General features: G+C 35.2%; 1 protein-coding gene across 2 annotated transcripts in view; it reads right to left on the bottom strand.

Moving 5' to 3' along the window:
• Positions 1 to 18,196, bottom strand: part of ARHGAP15 (Rho GTPase activating protein 15) — a 609,505-nt gene that overhangs the window by 293,245 nt on the left and 298,064 nt on the right. For both annotated transcript variants that reach the window (XM_042948667.1, XM_042948666.1), the window contains 2 exons: positions 15,054 to 15,152; positions 13,591 to 13,720 (listed from right to left, as the gene is read on the bottom strand). In XM_042948667.1, the coding sequence (XP_042804601.1) occupies positions 13,591 to 13,720; positions 15,054 to 15,152 (229 nt within the window). The remainder of the gene's footprint in view (positions 1 to 13,590; positions 13,721 to 15,053; positions 15,153 to 18,196) is intronic.

Genomic DNA, 18,196 nt, shown 5'->3' with positions numbered 1-18,196 from the left:
AGCTGGAAAGGATAGCTCCTAAGAACCTTGAGTCAGAGAACATTTTTTTTCAATTCACAAGTCACATCTATAATAACACAACATAATACATTCTAGTATTCCAATATGCTCCTCAAGTAATAGTTAAAAGCTTCTTCTAAGACTTATGAAAATGATTGCTTTCATGTAATTGTAAAGATTATTAAGTGAGCTCACTCCTTATGATTCTATAATGACCCGCTGTTCTGGAAGGTAAAGGAAATTTTAATGATCCCACTCACATGTGATTAATGGCTAACACTTCTTGACTAAAATTCTGGATTTTGTTCAATAAAAATGAGTTAAGCAAAAATTCTGTGGATTCTCAGCCAACCCCTTCTGTGGAATCAGTTATACCCAGTTTAAAAAGAAAGCGTAGAACCTCAATAACAAACCCAGGTACTGACTAGGAAAAAAAAGAAGATTAATTATTCTTATTTAAGATGCCCTAGAGTAATAAAGCTAAATAGGTGAAGTGGATCCAGGCAGTACTAAAATTTTGAGGAAACTCTTTCAATCTGTTTCATTACTCTCCAATAATTTTTTAAGACTGAACATTTAGTGGCAAATATCTGAGGCAGATTCTTACGTAGAAAAGGATTATCATTTGCCCACCTCAGTTTTCATTTCTTAGAACAGATAGAGATGGGCATGAGGTAAAGATGCTTTTGTTGCAGAGACAGTCATTGTGAGCTCTTCCCAGAGAGTAAAATCTCATACTCCTAGAATGATGAATCAGACTTTATTTTGAATCTGTCCTTTAGTTTTCGATAACCAAATAGCCAGCCTACTTTTGTTTTCTTTGCAACGTTTCCTACCAATTTCACTAAGGTGCAGTTGGCAGGCCTTGATTATTTTGGCAGACACAATAGGTAGGTTTACTGTAGGAGTGAAACAGCTGAGCCCCAGCTCATTCAGAATTATGACATCTAACTTGAAAGACCGATGGGAAGTTCATTTAAGTACCCAAGAACAACATAAAAATAAAAGACATTCAAACAGTAAAATACTATTGTTCTTGCATTTGGAGAAGAGAAGTAACAAAAAGAAGGCTATAGATGAGACTATATGTTCCCAGGAAAAGAGTCAAATGGAAAAATAAAGAGTAAATAGCATTGTGGATGGACTTTGTACATCAGCATATCCAGGGAATTCATGGATTACATCCAGGGAATTGTTTGGAGCTTTGCTTTCTTGGCTGTTTGTTTTAGTGAGGGTAGTTTCTTCTTGGCTTCATTTTTGTTATTGTTGTTTTGCTTGGCTAGAGCTGTTGATTTAGTTCATGACTTAGGTGTGGCATGGACAGAAGTCACAAGGAAAGTGTAAGTATTGGTTCTGTCTCAGTCTGTAGTCACCATTTGAAAGGGTTTGATGAGATTAAATAAATATTCGCCATCTAAAATCATCATGGCCACTATGACAATCATAAGCAGGGTTATTTTACACAAAGATAGACTAGATAGCTCTTCTATATATGAGTAATTCTTATCAAAGTTTCGAAGACCAGTCTCTGGTTCTGGACCCTCAAAAATGTACTTAGAGAAAATTTTTTTTTTGGTCATATGGGTAGTGTGCTTCTTAAACTTTAATGTGCATATGAATCAACTGTTTAAATGCAGATTCTGTTCAGTAGGTTTCAGGTGGGGCTTATGATTCTGCATCTCCCTAATAAGCTCCCAGACGGTGTTGTTGCTGCTGGTCCACAGACCATATTTTAAGTAGCAAACATCTAGTAGGATTCTGAAAGAATGAGATATTGGAAGCAAATTCTGTTGAACTTCTAGGCATCCTGATGTTTTTCAAAAACCACAGAAGCAGTGGGTATTTGGAAACTGCCAAGAATACTTCCAATACATGTCAAGAAAATCTATCAATATCCCCTCAGAAAATTCTGGAAGCTTTTCCCTTCTCCATTCCCATTTGTTAGTTTCAGCCTTCATTGTGGCTTGACCCACTGTAACAGTTTCCTAATTTATCTCTTTATCTCTTATCTTTCACTCTTTTTTGTGTTATCTTTCTCTTTGCCTTTCCCCACATTTCCACCAAAAATTACTACTTTGCATATCCGATCTGTTCATGTCTGCTGCCTTCAGAAAAGTCTGTCACTAAGCTCCCATTGCTTACAGTATAAAATCTAAATTTCCTAGAAGTTCATGCAAGACCCTCTGCCAGTGTTCCCTGTTCATTTCCAACCTAGTCTCCACTCATTGCTCTAACGTTTTGTGCTCTCTAGACTCACTAATCCATCGCGGTTCTCCAACATGTTGTACTCTATAGTTCTTTCTTTCCTATCTAATATGTATCAATTTTATGTGTTCTCTGCCATTCCTCCCTTCTCAATCTAAAAAGTTTCACTGCAGTATTAAACTCCATGTACCCTTTATTTCCCTTTATTGGCTGCCTTCCCTTCCCTAGCTCTCTTCCCCCCATCTCCTCCAGGGATCAATTTCCCAAACTATTACCTACAATAATGTCCTTGTCTCAAGAACTGCTTCTTGAAAAACCAAAACTAAAACACCTATCAAGAGGTCAGTGCTGGGGTGTCTGACTGGCTCAGTCGGTAAAGCGCCTGATGGGCTTAGGTCATGATCTCATGGTTCATGGTTTTGAGCCCCACATCCAGCTCTCAGCTGTCAGTGTAGAGCCCACTTCAGATATTCTGTCTCCCTCTGTCTCTGTCTCTGTCTCTCTCTCTCTTTCTCAAAAATAAATTAATTTAAAAAACAGTGGTCAGTGCCTCACATCTCAAACTTTCCCCTCCTTCTTATACATAAAGTTTGCAATTGGTTTCTTCTCTTCATCTTATTTACTCAGTCATTTATTCACTCACTCACTGAGACATTTAATACGGAACATCACTATGTTTGAGATTCTGTTCTAGGTAATGGGGTGAGGAGGAGTAATGAAGGAGGAGTATAGAAGGTCATGGCTATATCCTCAGGCACTTGCAGTCTAATGGAATGGAAAGTTCCTGGCTTCAGCAAATGGCTGAAGCCTTGCTCAGATAGAACTGCCTGTCTTAGATATCAAAATCCCTTAATTCAGATAGAGCAGACATGGTGGTCATCTAGGCATGCTTGCCAGCCTGTTGATGGAGTGTGTTTTGGTGAGACCAGACTTGTAGCATCTTTCAGTTTACTCCTTATAAGTAGCCCTATGCTCATGTGCTTTTGATATTTTTACTCTGGTCAAAAAAAGTCATCTCTTTATCAGCAGATATGTTATCATATTTGGCTCAATTCTAATATGTGTGTATGTGTGCGTGTGTGTATACAGTAAGCAAAATATTTCCTTGCTTTGAAGTGAAATTACGTAACTCTCTGTCAAAATCCTTGTATTGCACCATCTTACCATTTTATATAAGAATGGAAAAGGCAGCAGACACTTGGTGAAGTTTAATCTCTACAGAATACCATAACAGGCTTACACATTCTGGAATGGCAAAACTGAGCGTTTATTACACATAATACTCAAAACCCCTTAAGGAAACTACGGTAAAAGTGTATATGATACCACGAATCAACAGAATGATGAAGATATTACAAGATTAAGCATTTGGTAAATTATGCATTTGTTTAATCTGAGTTTGCCAACTAAGTCAATGGCAAAGTGCATTCTTGCTGTATTCCTTTTTTTTTTTTTAATTTTCTTTAATGTTTGTTTATTTTTGAGAGAGAGACAGAATGTGAGTGGGAGAGGAATAGAGAGAGAGGGAGACACAGAATCTGAAGCAGGCTCCAGGCTCTGAGATGTCAGCACAGAGCCCAATGCGGGGCTCGAACACACAAACCACGAGATCATGACCTGAGCCGAAGTCAGTCACTTACTGACTGAGCCACCCAGGCACCCCAGCTTTCTTGCTATATTTCTAAAGAGAGGAACTGATGGATGGATAGTACATAAATTTTACTCAGGGTATACTCATTTGGAAATCATTGTACTAATATTTTTTATTAAAATATAGATCTACAATATTCTTGGATGTATTTTAGATTCAGTATATATATTATTGTTAGATCTAATATATGTATTAGATCATATACAAATCATATACACATTTGTATATCTGTACTCGTCTATATTTATGTAAAAAGCACCCATATATTTATCTGGAAAGTCGTTTTCAGGAAATTTAAGAAACTTGTCCAAATCTTATAGGTAGTATACCCCAGAGGTAAGAATTGTTTTCAAATTTTGTAACTATTAAACCCAAATTTCTGACACAACAGCCATATGACCTTTTGAAAAAGGTGCATGTAACACTTTCATAAACTTTTGTATTTAGCCATATTTTTACAAATAAGCTGACCTTAAAGAAAATTTTTCTCAGAGACTTCTAAAATTATCAATAACCAAAAATTATACAAACTACTATTACTCTTTTCTTTTTTTTCTTTTTTTTTTTTTTTTTTTAGAGAGAGGGAAGGGGATGGGAAGCAGGGAAGGGGATGAGGGAGAGGGAGAAAGAGAATTTTATTTTTATTTTTAACTTTTTAAAGTTTTTTAAATTATTTTGAGAGATAGAGCAAGTGGGGTAGGGGCAGAGAGAGACGGGAGAGAGAGAATCCCAAGCAGGCTCCACACTGTCAGCACAGAACCCAGTGCGGGGCTCTGACTCATGAACTGTCAGATCATGACCTGAGCTGAAATCAAGAGTCGGATGCTTAACTGACTGAGCCACCCAGGCACCCTGGGAGAAAGACAATCTTAAGCAGATTTCATGTCCAGTGCGGGGCTCCATCCCACGACCCTGGAATCATGACCTGAGCCCAAACCAAGAGTCAGATGCTCAACCAACTGAGCCACCCCAAACTATTATTACTCTTCTTCTGGTACACTAAAAAGTTCCTCCTTTCTTCTTGCTTTCAATACAGCCTTGCGAATTCTAGGTCAGACCCCATAGAAGAGCCTAAAGAGTAAGTGTGAATGAGAGTTGTTCTCTCAAATCAAATAGGAGGCTAGAAATGCATGATAGAAAGATATTGAGAGGACAGTAACTTTAAGCAAAGGGATTAAAATTTCTCCTTTCCCCTCTTGCAAGGTCTTAGTCATTATTATCTTTACTACAGAATAATGCACTTATTTGTACATGATTTTGTTAGGCCCAGTACATGTGACCTGCATAAAACATACCATTGCTTTGAGATTTGAAATTCTAAGAGAAAACTGAGAGGGACATTAAATAGTGACCTTAAAATATGAAACCAGTGAAAGTAGTCAGGGTAGAGGAATAATCTATTATTGTTCCTAAACAAGTTTCAGAAATTTCACGATCATTTTTAAAACAAAAAGAGAAGTATGTTGATAATGGTTATTTAAATAGCCTCAGTCATCGATTAACTAATTTAACACTGTCGATTTTGAATACTCTCAAATGTCATCAAGCCACTCTGCTAGTTGCATATATAAAGGTAAATTAGAGTTCTTTTCAGAGTGAGGCAGTCTAATGGGTAGACAAACAGACATTCGTAATTAGCTTACTATTGTAACACACTTTGGTAATCGCAATGATAGAGATATGGACTGAATATTATAAGAAAACCAAGGAAGATCACCTAGTTTATCACAGAGATCTGGAAAGTTTTCTGGAGAAAGTTAAAGGATGTTAATTTAGCAAAGGAAGACCTTGACTCAAAGGTGAGAGTCACCTGGAGTAGTGTGCATCAGGGAGTCTAAGCACTGTTTCTCTGGAGCATAAATCATGGGTCAGTAGGTAGTGGGAAAAAAATGAAGAAGTGCTCTCAGGTCGTGAAGAGCTTTCTATTGGGACACTTTGACTTGAACCATTTCAATGCAGTAATTTGATTAGAAAATGTTCTTAACCTTTGACTTCGATTTTGGAGGACATCATCTCTAATGGCACAATCCCAGTCCTTACATTTTCTATTTGGCCATTGCATCACCTATCTGGCTCTCCCTTTTTAGGTGAATTAATTTTGTATACAAAAAATATTTATTTATATTAGGGAAATTAAGTAGCAAGAGTACTTGGCTTCAGGTTCTATGAAAATGATCAAAGAAAGATGAATTAGCAGATTGATTTCCCTTTCCCAAGCCATCTATGAGACAGTTCTTGAAGGAAGCTAATGTTATAGATAACACTTTATTTAATTTGGATAAAAATGGCTGGTATTTTTGGATACATCTCATACTTTTGGGTGAAAGCAATACCTGATTTTTCTTGCATGGATATGGGTTTTATGATGAGTAATAAGAGATAAACTTGTTTTTCAGGAAAATTTCAGGTTATATAGCTTTTTTTCCCCCTGAGCATACAATTAGGCATGTTTGGGACATCCAAATAAATGCATTAAAAGGGAATTACTTTCTTTTAGGATTTTGAAGAAAATTATCATTGCTCCTATACTCCAGAAACAAAAAGGAGTAGACCAAATAAATTCTGTATACAAAAAGAGGCGACCGTGTGCCTTCAAAAGAATGTTTTTGTCTGCACGGGGATTCACTGTAAGAATGCACTGAATATCATGTTTAGCTAGGATACTTTAAACTTGATATAACAATAGTGAACAAATATATGTTTAACTTTACAAGGAAATGTTAATATATACTCATTCTGGAGTCATAGAATAAACAGAGAGAAACTTTCAGAGGAGATCAAAGAGCACTTTTTATATTGTTTACAATCACAGTAGTGTATTAATGCTAAGGAAATATTGCTGAAGAGTTAGACCAAAGAGCCCTTTGGATTTGGCCTATTATTGAAAGAAAGATGCCATTTGACCTAATGAAATCAGAAATTGATTAAATGCAGTTCATCTAAGGGGAAAAATGGTCACAGAGTTACTGCCAGGGTCGGGAAGAGATGGGGTGATCTAGTGCCTGAGTGCTGATAGGGTTAGATAGACTCTCAGAGTAGTTGATGTTACGAGATGCATGACAATGGATACCCACAGGTCAGAGGGCAAGATCAACCCCTTCCATGGGAAAGAAGAGATTAATCAGAATATTCTTTGCTCAGCTTATAACTAGGTCCTCTCTTATCAAATGATTCATGGAGAACTGAATGTTTTGAAGAAACTGTAATCTATGGGTCCCAGGAAAGCTGGGATTGCTGCTAGCCATCTTGAGAACACGTGTCAGAACAACTGTTGTAGTCACACAGTGCCTCAGCAAAGCCCTGTAACCTTTGTGAATAATACCATTGTGACAAAGTAATTTGGACGCCTGATAATCAAGTGTGTGTCTAATCTTTACTGTTTTCTTTCCCTCATAATGTTTAAATCCTCCAGCTTTGGCAACATAAATGTTCATTTAAAATTTTTCATTTTTGCTTTAGTAACAGAAATATTTTGAAATAAAGACCTCCCTTAGCCTGTGGAAAACAATTAAGAAAAGAATTGACACTCACTGTTCCTCTGATATTGTCTGTCTTACGGCTATAGTAAAACAAAATAATTTTTACTTTCACACTTTAGTTCAACCTCAGGTGGATATTGACTGAAACTGGGGCCAGGGTGGCAATATTGATTTTAGGGAGAAAAACTAAGAATCAGATGATTGACCATCCTGCCCAAATCAAAAACCTTTGTCCCTCTGACAACACAATAACCCATAATATTCTACATAAATATGACTTTGTTGTTGTTTCCAGGTAAGAGATTTTTTTGTTTCTTCAGAGCGAGATATTTATTTGTGTAATTTTAATATTGTTTTCATTTTCTTAGCAGATGGCTTATTCATCTTATTACTTTCACGCATTGGCAAGATTAGGCTGTTTTATAAAAAAATACTTAAGAAGAAACTTTAAAATATGTATTTATATGGGTCTCCAGAACAGACTTCACAATATGTGTTTTAAACAATTGTTAATTACATATTTATCCAAGAAACTGGGATGACTTTTCCATTTGGGATAACAAACATCTTACAAATTTCTTTAATTACACAGTTACCAGAAAGGCCACAATGGTCACAACAAAAAATATATATGGCTTTTGGGGAAAAAACAGGAAAACAATGAGCTATCAATGTTTTTATTTATTTATTTTTTAAGAGGTCATAATGTAACTCATATTCAGAAAATTTGACCTTTGGAAATTTTCAAGCCAGAATTAGAAAATATGTATATTCTTTTATTGACTTATGAACATGGGTAATGCTGTATGTGTGTGTATATGTGTGTGTGAATCATTTTTAGTTTGTGAAACTTTTCAAACATAAAGAAAACAAGAGCACCATGATCACTCTAATACATATCACCTAGATTCATCAACTATTAACATTTGGGACAATGACAGACTTAATCTGTCATTACACATATTTCTTAGAAAGAACATGTACACTTGCTGAGGACTCACTTCCCTTCCCATGTTGCAAAACCTTCCCAATCCTTCATTCTCTCTCTTTCCCACTATTTTTTCTGGCTTGGAAGTTCTACATTCCCTCCCTCCTTGACACCACTGAGGATTTTCAGGGTCCAGGAGCCTCTCAGCCAAAACCATTTTGATAATTCTAATTGCTTTGGTGGAGTTGGTACAGGAGTAGAGGAGGAGAAAAAAGAGAAACCAGATGGAAAGCAATGCTACTGGAAAGTCTTAGCTCCTAGGGCCAGAGGTACAGCAAACTCAGAACAAGCTGTTCCCTAAAAACAACATTCTAAATGATTACATAAGGTTTAAGTGTGCTTTTGTGGCTAGTACGTGGTTTCCTTATGAAAATGTGTTGAGATCTAAGCAACCAGTTTACAATTGGATTTTGAGAACATAGTCTACTTACTGTTGTGGATGGCCAGTGTTATAATTATTTAGATTAGCACAAAAAATAACTGTCTTCTCTATCAGACTTGTTTTCACTTGGCATGATCATGATTACTTTGCAGACAAAATTTTAAACAAAGATATTATTAAAGGTTCACAAGTATTTTCATTTTCTACATTGTATGAATATTTCATTCCAAATTTTCCACTCCTAATTTTATGCCTGTAGCCTTGTACACACACCCCTACTACGCACATTACTAAGGGGCAATCGAATTGGGAAATCGATATCTAAATACTTTTAGGATTTCACCCAGAAATTTATACATTTGTTTCTTATGAAAATTTAATCAAAAGACAGCTAAAAGAAAATTCATCTGCAAAATAGCAATAATTAATAATAATAATAATAATAATAATAATAATAAAAGACTCATTTTTTTCAGTTCTCTTACTTTTTAAAATGTTTATTTATTTTGGGAGACAGAAAGAGAAAGAGAGAGAGAGAGAGAGAGAGAGAGAGAGAGCACGTGAGCTGGAGAGGGACAGCGGGGGGGTGCGGTGGGAGAGAGAAACCCAAACAGGCTCTGCACTGTCAGCACAAATCCTGATGTGGAGCTTGAACCCATAAACTGTGAGATCATGACCTAAGCTGAAATTAAGAGTTTTAACTGATGCTTAACTGACTGAGCCACCCAGTCTTTCCTCAGTTTTTTTACTTTTTGATTTTATTCTTCTAACTCATGTTCATTTTGGGGTGCATATTTATAATGCTAAAAGTGTCAAATATTATATAAAAATTATCCAAGTTCTCCACACATGAATTTTATAGTTTAGCACTTGATTAGCATGAGGTATATTACTTCTAAGGCAAAACCCAAATACAAAACTTATATTAAAAAAATTGAAAGTGCAGATGAGTGAAGTCAAGAATTTTAGTTGTATACCTTTAGGTATATCTGTTAACGACAAAGAATGAATATATGAGTGAATGAATAAACTAAAGCTGTGTCTAAAGGAATAGTGAAATGGTTTGATGTTGAATCCTTTCCATCACCTGGAACTTCTTCATGAAGTTCTGGGCATAAAAGAATGAAGAGCATCTCTTGGCTCCCTTCTACTATTTCCTGGTGAGCTGCTCCCAAGGACACGCTGGCTGCCATTTTCACCGGGGGAGTCGCCAGGAGAAAGACCAGCTGCTCATATTCAGATTTTTGCAGCTATGAGTCCCATATCCAATTCTGTTTTCTTCCCCCTATTTTCTCTATACTTGAGGAGAGGAGGAAGAGTATATATGTCCTGCTCCAGTCTTCCATTAGACACTACCTCTGGTTCATGCCCTATTTTGGTACCATCTGCTTTGGGGACACAGGATGATAATAAGAGTTTCTACTCACTGAATACCTGCTGTGGGCTAAGTACTTACATATCTACTTTCAGATAATCACACTATCCTGCAAAGGTATACAATGGGTATTAGACCCATTTTTACAGACCTGCAAAGTAAAGCTCAGAAAATTAAGAAACCTCTCCAAGGTTATCTGATGCAGGATTTATATTTGAGCCTTTCCTCTGCCATCAGTGAAAGATGCTTCTCTTTCCTTGGAAAAATGTGCTAGCATTTTCTTTGATTGACTCTCCACTTCCATTAACAGCACTCCCTGGAGAGCTGCTCTCCCACTCTCATCCAATGCTGGTGTCCTGAATTTCCCACAGTGATTTGGCCCTTACATCGAATTTTCTGGCTTCTTGTCTGCTCAACTCAACTGATATCTTAAAATATCTGATTAGTCCTTAATAGTGTTGGCAGGTTAGAATCATATTTTTAAAAGGAAAGTATATTTAAGCACTTAACTTTCACAATTTGCTTATTGAGAGTACATAATTTTTCCCATGTTACACAGAGAAACTGGACAATGAAATGACCACCTGTTAGCTGCTAATGATGTTCACATGCCTTTAAAAAAGTAATTCTGGCTTTATCTGTCTACAATCTTGGCGACAAAACTCATGGGAACGTCAAGGGCACAGGAAGCCAAAGGCAGCAAACTGACAATAAAGTTTGTGCTTAGACTACTAATAAGGAAGGAGATACTGTGAATCTCTAATTCCACATAATTATTTAATCTCAAGAGGGTAACATAAAACTGAATGCATGTTTTAAAAAACTGAGTTTGGGTGTTCAAATCTACGACTTAGATCAGAGGGGTTTCACACAGTATATTTCTTACTTGAAAAAATATTTAAAAAAACAGCAACTATAAAATATGCCAATCACTATTTCAAGTGCATAGTCTAATTTGATATTGTGTGGGTAAGTCAATCATTTTGCCTTTCAAATGAAAATCAATACATAAATAGTGAATGAACTTGATTTAAAATAATAGATGGATATTAACTGTATTCTACGTTGCAAAAATATATACTAGCCTTAAAAAGGGCTTACAACTATAAATATCCATCAAAATATAGAAGTGAAGCATTTTCTAAAATTAGGGCTAGCATTAAAGATTAAATGACCCTTTTATTTTAATAGTTAGATCAAACCCCAAAGACATCTGGGTTTAATTCTTTTGCTAATATGTTTTTGGGTCCCTATTAAGTTTAATGATTTCTATGGATCTCATTTTTAATGTAATATATCCATCCAAATCCAAGTCCAAAGTTGATACAAACTAAATTTACCTTTTATTTGTTCACTTCACCATAGTATAATGGTTAAAAGCAGAGGCTCTAATATTAACCTGAATGGATTTGAAACTTGTCTCTGTAACTTGTCTTTGTACAAACTGCCTTAATTCTCTGCACCTGTTTCCTCATCTATAAAATCGTGTTAGTAGTAGTACCTGATTTGCTAGGTTAGTGGGAGGACTAAGTGAGTAACATAGATAAGAACTTAGAACAATTCCTGGTGAAAAGTAAGGGTTCAATATTTTCTACCTGTCATTATTTTTTAACTGCAAAGGGAAGAGTGAATAAGAGGTCACTAGAGTATTAGGTACATTTTTAAATGAGTAGAATAAATCATATTCTCTAGGCAGGATTGAATTTAAGCCCCAAATAGACAAATAATTGTCTTTCTCAATCAAAAATAAATACTAAAGAGGAGTAGCTGGGATTTTATCTGTAGGAACTTTGTTTTTCCCCTAAAACATTTCAAACATTGTGCTGAACACAGAATCTATTTGCCTCAATGTTTTTGAAACACCTTTACAAACTTTATTTTCTCCCAAGCTTTAGGCTTTAGAAGCATGTAAGGGTATCCTCCAAATCTCTACTAATCATTGCCTCATACATCCTATTATATATACAACAAAATGTTCATATAATTAACAGTAACATGCTCACATATTCACATAACATTAACATTCTCACAGTTGAATTCTAATTCTAAAATCTTACCTTAAATTTGATCCCATATTAAGTAAAGGGGAACAATGACCAGGAACTAAAGGGAAACATTCAAAATGAGATAACCCCAAACTGCCCCACGTTATGGAAAAATATTTTTAAATGGCAAATAACTTAACTTGCAAGCACCATACAGTTTAAGACATGAACATTGATCATTTTAAACTCCTACTTAACACAACTGGCTAGCTAAATATGTTTCTAGCAGTTGTTGTATTGTGGTATGAGTTTTTGAATAATGACTTAATTTTGAAACGGTGCTTCTACTCAAAGTTGTCATGCTATTTCTAGATTCTTAAGATCTAGAATAACTTAGCTCTGGAAGATATGCTATATACAAATGGCTTCTCTCTTCCTTGTCATATGCGTGTGAGTGCATCTATGTTTATATATACATACATATATATGTGTATATATATATGTGTGTGTGTATATATATATGTATGTATATATATATATATATATATATATATATATATATATATATATAGTCTTCCTGATGCACACAAATATATGCATATACACATAGAGTCATTTAGCATATGTACTCATGTTCATGTGTAGATATTCTGTTAAAAGCCCTTCTCTATCTATGGAATTCTCTTTAATTCAAAGAGGTAGTATGTAACTATACTGATCTTAGATCAGAGGGAGATGGCAGAAAAAATAGCGATTCAGAAGATCGAGGGTACCTAGGTAGCTGATCCAGGAAAAATACTATAATTTTTGAGAATTGGGGAAATTGGTTTTCTTTGATTTCGGAGACACCTGCTTTGATTTCAGAGATACCTTTCAGGAGGCCGAAAACTCAAACCAACTGTGAGATATGTGTGACACCTTCTCATAATCCCCTTTTATTGAGGAGGAAACAGGTTGGACAAGTTTGAGAGATCTACTCAAGTTTGCTATATGGTGAGATTGGACCTTTTTACTCCAAATTCATTTGTTTCAGAATATTAGAACTAGATATGACCCTGCAGAACATATAATTCACAACCCACATTTCTAAAACTTTTTGGTGGCCTGAAGGTGTGGAAAGTTGCATAGCCTGTTGGTTTAACTTGAGCCAACTGTGGTGGTCACTCACACATTTTTTAATGTATGGAAATCAAATAGCATACCAAGGTTTAGAGATGCTTGACATTTCCCACTTTCAAAATCAATCACCAATCCGAATGCCCTGGCTATTACTCAGAGATTCAGAGGTTTGCTGTAAGCAGAGACCATGACCTTGGAACAATTATTTTCTCAAAAGGCATTACCAACAATGACGCTAGCAAAGCACCCAGACTGCCCTCCAGTGCATGATTCCCTGGCCAGGAAATGGCTGCGAATCTTCCATGAGTAGTATGAGTTTGGCTCAAATCTTATTTCAATGCATTTATATTTCATAAGCATTGCATTTAGACAAAGTTAAAATCAACAAGTAAAAAAAAATACTTACTTAAAGATTTTCTGTGCTCTGGTTTCTGTTCTTTTATATCATTATCGTAGTGACTTAGTAATTCAGTACTGGAGGATCTCTGGATTTTGAATAATTCCAGGTTTCTTGATGAACCACTTGGATCCTTTGGCTGGAAATAACAAACAATTAGACTTGAATAATTTCACAAGGAAGAAAGGATTCACCAAATAATTTACAGATCTGTTTTGATGTTAGATTTAAAGGGAAGATTGAACTAAGATAATTATGTTGGGATAAGGCCTTTATGCTAAGCTCAATATTCAAATTTAATCATAGCTATATATATATATATATATATATATATATATATATATATATGTGTGTGTGTGTGTGTGTGTGTATATATATATATATATATATATATATATATATATATATATATATATAAAACTTACTAAGTGCTGTGCATCACCCCAAGTATTCTACATGTATTAACTCAATTAATCATCACAGTAATCCTATGAGGTAGGTATTATTATTACCCTTACTTTCCAGACAAGGAAACTGAAGCCAAAAGAGATAAGTAATTTATTTGCCTAAGGCCACACAGCTAGTAAAGGATAGAACCAGGATTCAAACTCAGGCAGTTTGACTCCAGAGTCCACTCTTAATGACAACACCCTCTGTCTGTGGGTGGGTGAATGTGGGTGTGGGCACTCAAGCATGCCTGGATAAGGGGATGATGATAATATTAACATATTGATGATGGAGAAAAGTCAATTTGTTATTTTTTTAAGTTTTAACCCCAGAATGAAATAAAGGACGACTGCAATTAAATAGCAATAAAACCACACAGAAAATGCTATATTTTCCTATTGTATACCTTATTAAAAGCTCTCAAGAATATTTCTTTCTAAGATTTTGCAAATATTAGTGTCCTAAAATTAGATGTTTGGACTAGAATCAGTATAAAATGGTAGTTTTCAATAATCTGATTCTCTGAATGTATGATTTAGGGTAATTTCATGAAGTTTTAGATTCATAATTTTCATGAGAAGAACAATCTGGCTTAGCTGGGAGAACAATGAAAATCAGTACAAAGGATTATTATTTACTGGTGTTTGAACAGTGAGTATGAGCTTAAATACGTTGGTATTTATTTTCAAGAATATGTATTACAGACTGCATGAACTGAAAATATGAAAATTCAGTAGTCATTAAGTGCTTGTGTGCTTTTTACAGCCTCTAATAAATGAATATCCCTGTTATTTGGGGGGAAAAATGAATGCACTGTGTTTTTGAAAGAGAAATCAAATGACATTTAGCTCCACAAATCATGTCTGTGGAAACGGTTTTTAGTGGACTCTATTTAAACTTAAAATAACTTAATATCTCTTGATCTGTAGGATCCATTGAAATGTGTGTGTGTTATATGCCTAAGCAGCACAATTTAAGTGACAACATTTTAATTAATAAAGGTAACAGCCAAAACAAATACATACCAATCTGTCAATTGCATTTTTGATAGCGTGGAACCAATCCAATATGATGAAGTCAATATCTGACTGTAGAAGGAACTCATTTCCTGATACTGTTGTGATCTGGAAAAAAAATCGACAGGTAAGCAAATCATATAAAATAGATCTTTTACATTAAAAAATGGATACACACACACACACACACACACGCACACACATGCTGTTTAAAAAACACACTTCAATACACCAAAATATTTTCTTGTATTCCAGTAATTGTCTTTCTGGGAACTGGGAGACTAGGATCATTTTGAACTGCTCTCTATAAACTGTTTTTTCATGTCATAACAAATGCATTATTGTTTTAATAATAGAACGATTAACTCAGAGTAGGACTAAAGCTGAATTACTCCAACTTAAGGAGAAGCAAGCCAGGAAGTTCAGAATAATGCAGACAGTATCCACTTAAGTCAGAACCTCAGAAAAATGCACCCGGGTGTGTCAGAATTCATTCTGCACTTTTGGCTCTTTCCTGTTTGTCTTTTTCAAATCTAATAGTATCTCTATATTTGATTTCCTTTTATGGAGGGCTGTAAAACAGATTATTTACCAAAGAAACTAATGCAGACTTTTCCAAAAGGTCATGCAAATGAATAACATTTGGCTATTTCTATTTTCCTATCATAAAGATCTATAGGAAAGTAATAAAGCACCAATTTCTCCACAAAAGGAGTATATTAGAATAAAACTTTATTTACATATTTGAACCTCTCATGGAGCGTATTTATCAAATGAACATCCCCATTCCAGACTCTCAGGGCGATTAAGCAGTTGGCAATATTTAACATGTAACTATACGTTTTTCATTACAGTGAATTTTTTCCTCCCCAGAATTGTGAGAGAAGAATGTGACCCTATAGAAACAGAGCAATCCTCTTGATTTCACACATAAAAGGCTACTTAGAGACGAATTTGATTAGAGTGGGTGTGGACACACTTTTTGTATTAGGCCATCAATCTGAACTGTGAAGATTTTCCCTTTGTATTGACTTTTTGTTTCAACAGGAAGATGAACACTTCCTGACTACTGTCACACATCAAGCAAGGCTTCAGAGGTTTAAGAGGACTGACACTTCAAAATACTCAATCAGGAGCTAGTCACCTCTTCTCAGCCTCACTTGCTCTGAATAGGAGGTGAACATTGAAATGTGGCACAGGTTCAGAAAATCTCAAATCATGCTTCAGGATGTCACTATAATTCCATCATGAAAGTGACAATTATTACCCAAAATAGCTCACTCTGAAGGTCTCAATGATTCTTATGACAACATTTAATGACAATGGTCCTAGAGTTTTAAAAAAAATCTTTGATTACACACATACATATATATTCACTTGTCATTTATTTTTAGAAAAACTATATAGAGACGCAACATCACTCAGTGTTGCAGTGCAACCATTCTTGATTGCGACGTTTCACAACTGTAAGGAGAGGACTATCCAAGTATATGCGATTATGAGAAGTGAAAGATTAGAAAATAAGAGGAATTTTATTTTCTAGAATTTGACAGACTACCAGGGCCAATCACTCTTTTTTTTTTTTAAGTGAAATGCATGTAAGATTTCAAAAGGCTCAAAATATCCCCTAAATAGTCCTCTGTTTTATGTATCTATTACAAGACAGCTAAGCTGATATTTGCCTAATTTGCCTAAGAACCCAAGCAATGTTCTTCACTTACATAAAGCTCCAAATATTTACTTTATACAGTGTTGCCACAGAAATACTAATCTAAAAATATAAGGTCACTTGTGACTAACCCAAGAAAACTAGTAATGTCCTTGACCTCTAACTTCATCCTAATCTAACTTTAAATATTTTGATTATGAATGTAGTATATAACATCACAATTTGGTAACATACACAAAGAAATATGAATTAGCCCAAACACAACATGCAATCTAATATATTTTTTCTGCCATTATAAATAAACCATTATTAAAATTGTAAAAAGAAACATTTCAAAGTACAAGAAACAAACATAATTAGATTTACTATATTCTGAGGGTTTAGGAAAGAGCTAACACAGTTCAGTTTTCAGTCTAGTAAATTCAAACAGTGATAAAATGTAAGTACTTCGCCAGTACATTTGCATTTTTGGTGCATGCTATGCAATGCAAAGGGGATCTTTTACTGCCAACACAACCAAAAACAAAATGTATTTTAAAAGTTTCTTTATCCAAATATATTACTGCATTAATCGTACATACTCAGTGATTTATGAATTCATTTGAGGAAGCTGGATCAGAGAACTACACGAATGCAATTCATTCAAAATCTACTATCAGAAAGATACAGTTCACATTCTTTCCTCTGTCTTCCCACTAATCTTTCCAGTTACTAGGCAGTCTGGAGAAGTCTGCTACTGCTCTCTACAGTTTAAATGCATCCACTTCTTAATTACAGTCAGTAATTGACTTTGTTCTGCTCCATCCCAGCCATTCACAGGAAAGCATTTTCAAAGTCTTTGACTGCTCATGCCCATTTAATTCAGGTTTCTCAATCCACATTTTTCCATGACCTCTTTAAGGTTTTCTGATAAATGGTTTGCTGAATCATATTTTCAGTTTGAACAATTGAATTTTCAACGCTCTTGGGGGGAAAAACACATCAGTAAAGACTGTGAGCTTCGACTAAACCTTTTGATTGAGCAATTCCTGATGGCAATGTAAAGTGATGTAAAACTAATAGCAGACATAAAAGATTTTAGATGAAGCCATGCTAATGTGTTTTTCTATATCAAGTTTCGCCCAAGTGACAGATGTTGGTGTGAGGTGGATGAAGAAAGAACCTACAGAAAACACAATGGGTTAAGGCAAGAGTGGCTGGTCTCCATTGTGCGTTGAAGCCTACTTTGGACAAATGTCTCTTGAACCGCTTCCTTGCCACCAAGTTGTATTTTAAAGGGATATATCCTGCCACCAAAGCAGTCTTAATGAAATGTGCTATCGTTGTCAATAACAGATACCTTTCATTACCTGTCTGGGGAAATTTGCCTCAAAGTTTTCACATTGGATAAGGATCTGTCTGAATTCTTGCTGGTGACACATGGATGCCTAGGAAATCGTAGGAGTGTATCCACCAGGCAACGCGAAGAACAGACACATTCTTT

The sequence above is a fragment of the Panthera leo genome, chromosome C1 (assembly GCF_018350215.1).
Source record: "Panthera leo isolate Ple1 chromosome C1, P.leo_Ple1_pat1.1, whole genome shotgun sequence".
NCBI lineage: Eukaryota > Metazoa > Chordata > Mammalia > Carnivora > Felidae > Panthera > Panthera leo.
This window is presented reverse-complemented; position numbering and strand designations above follow the sequence as displayed.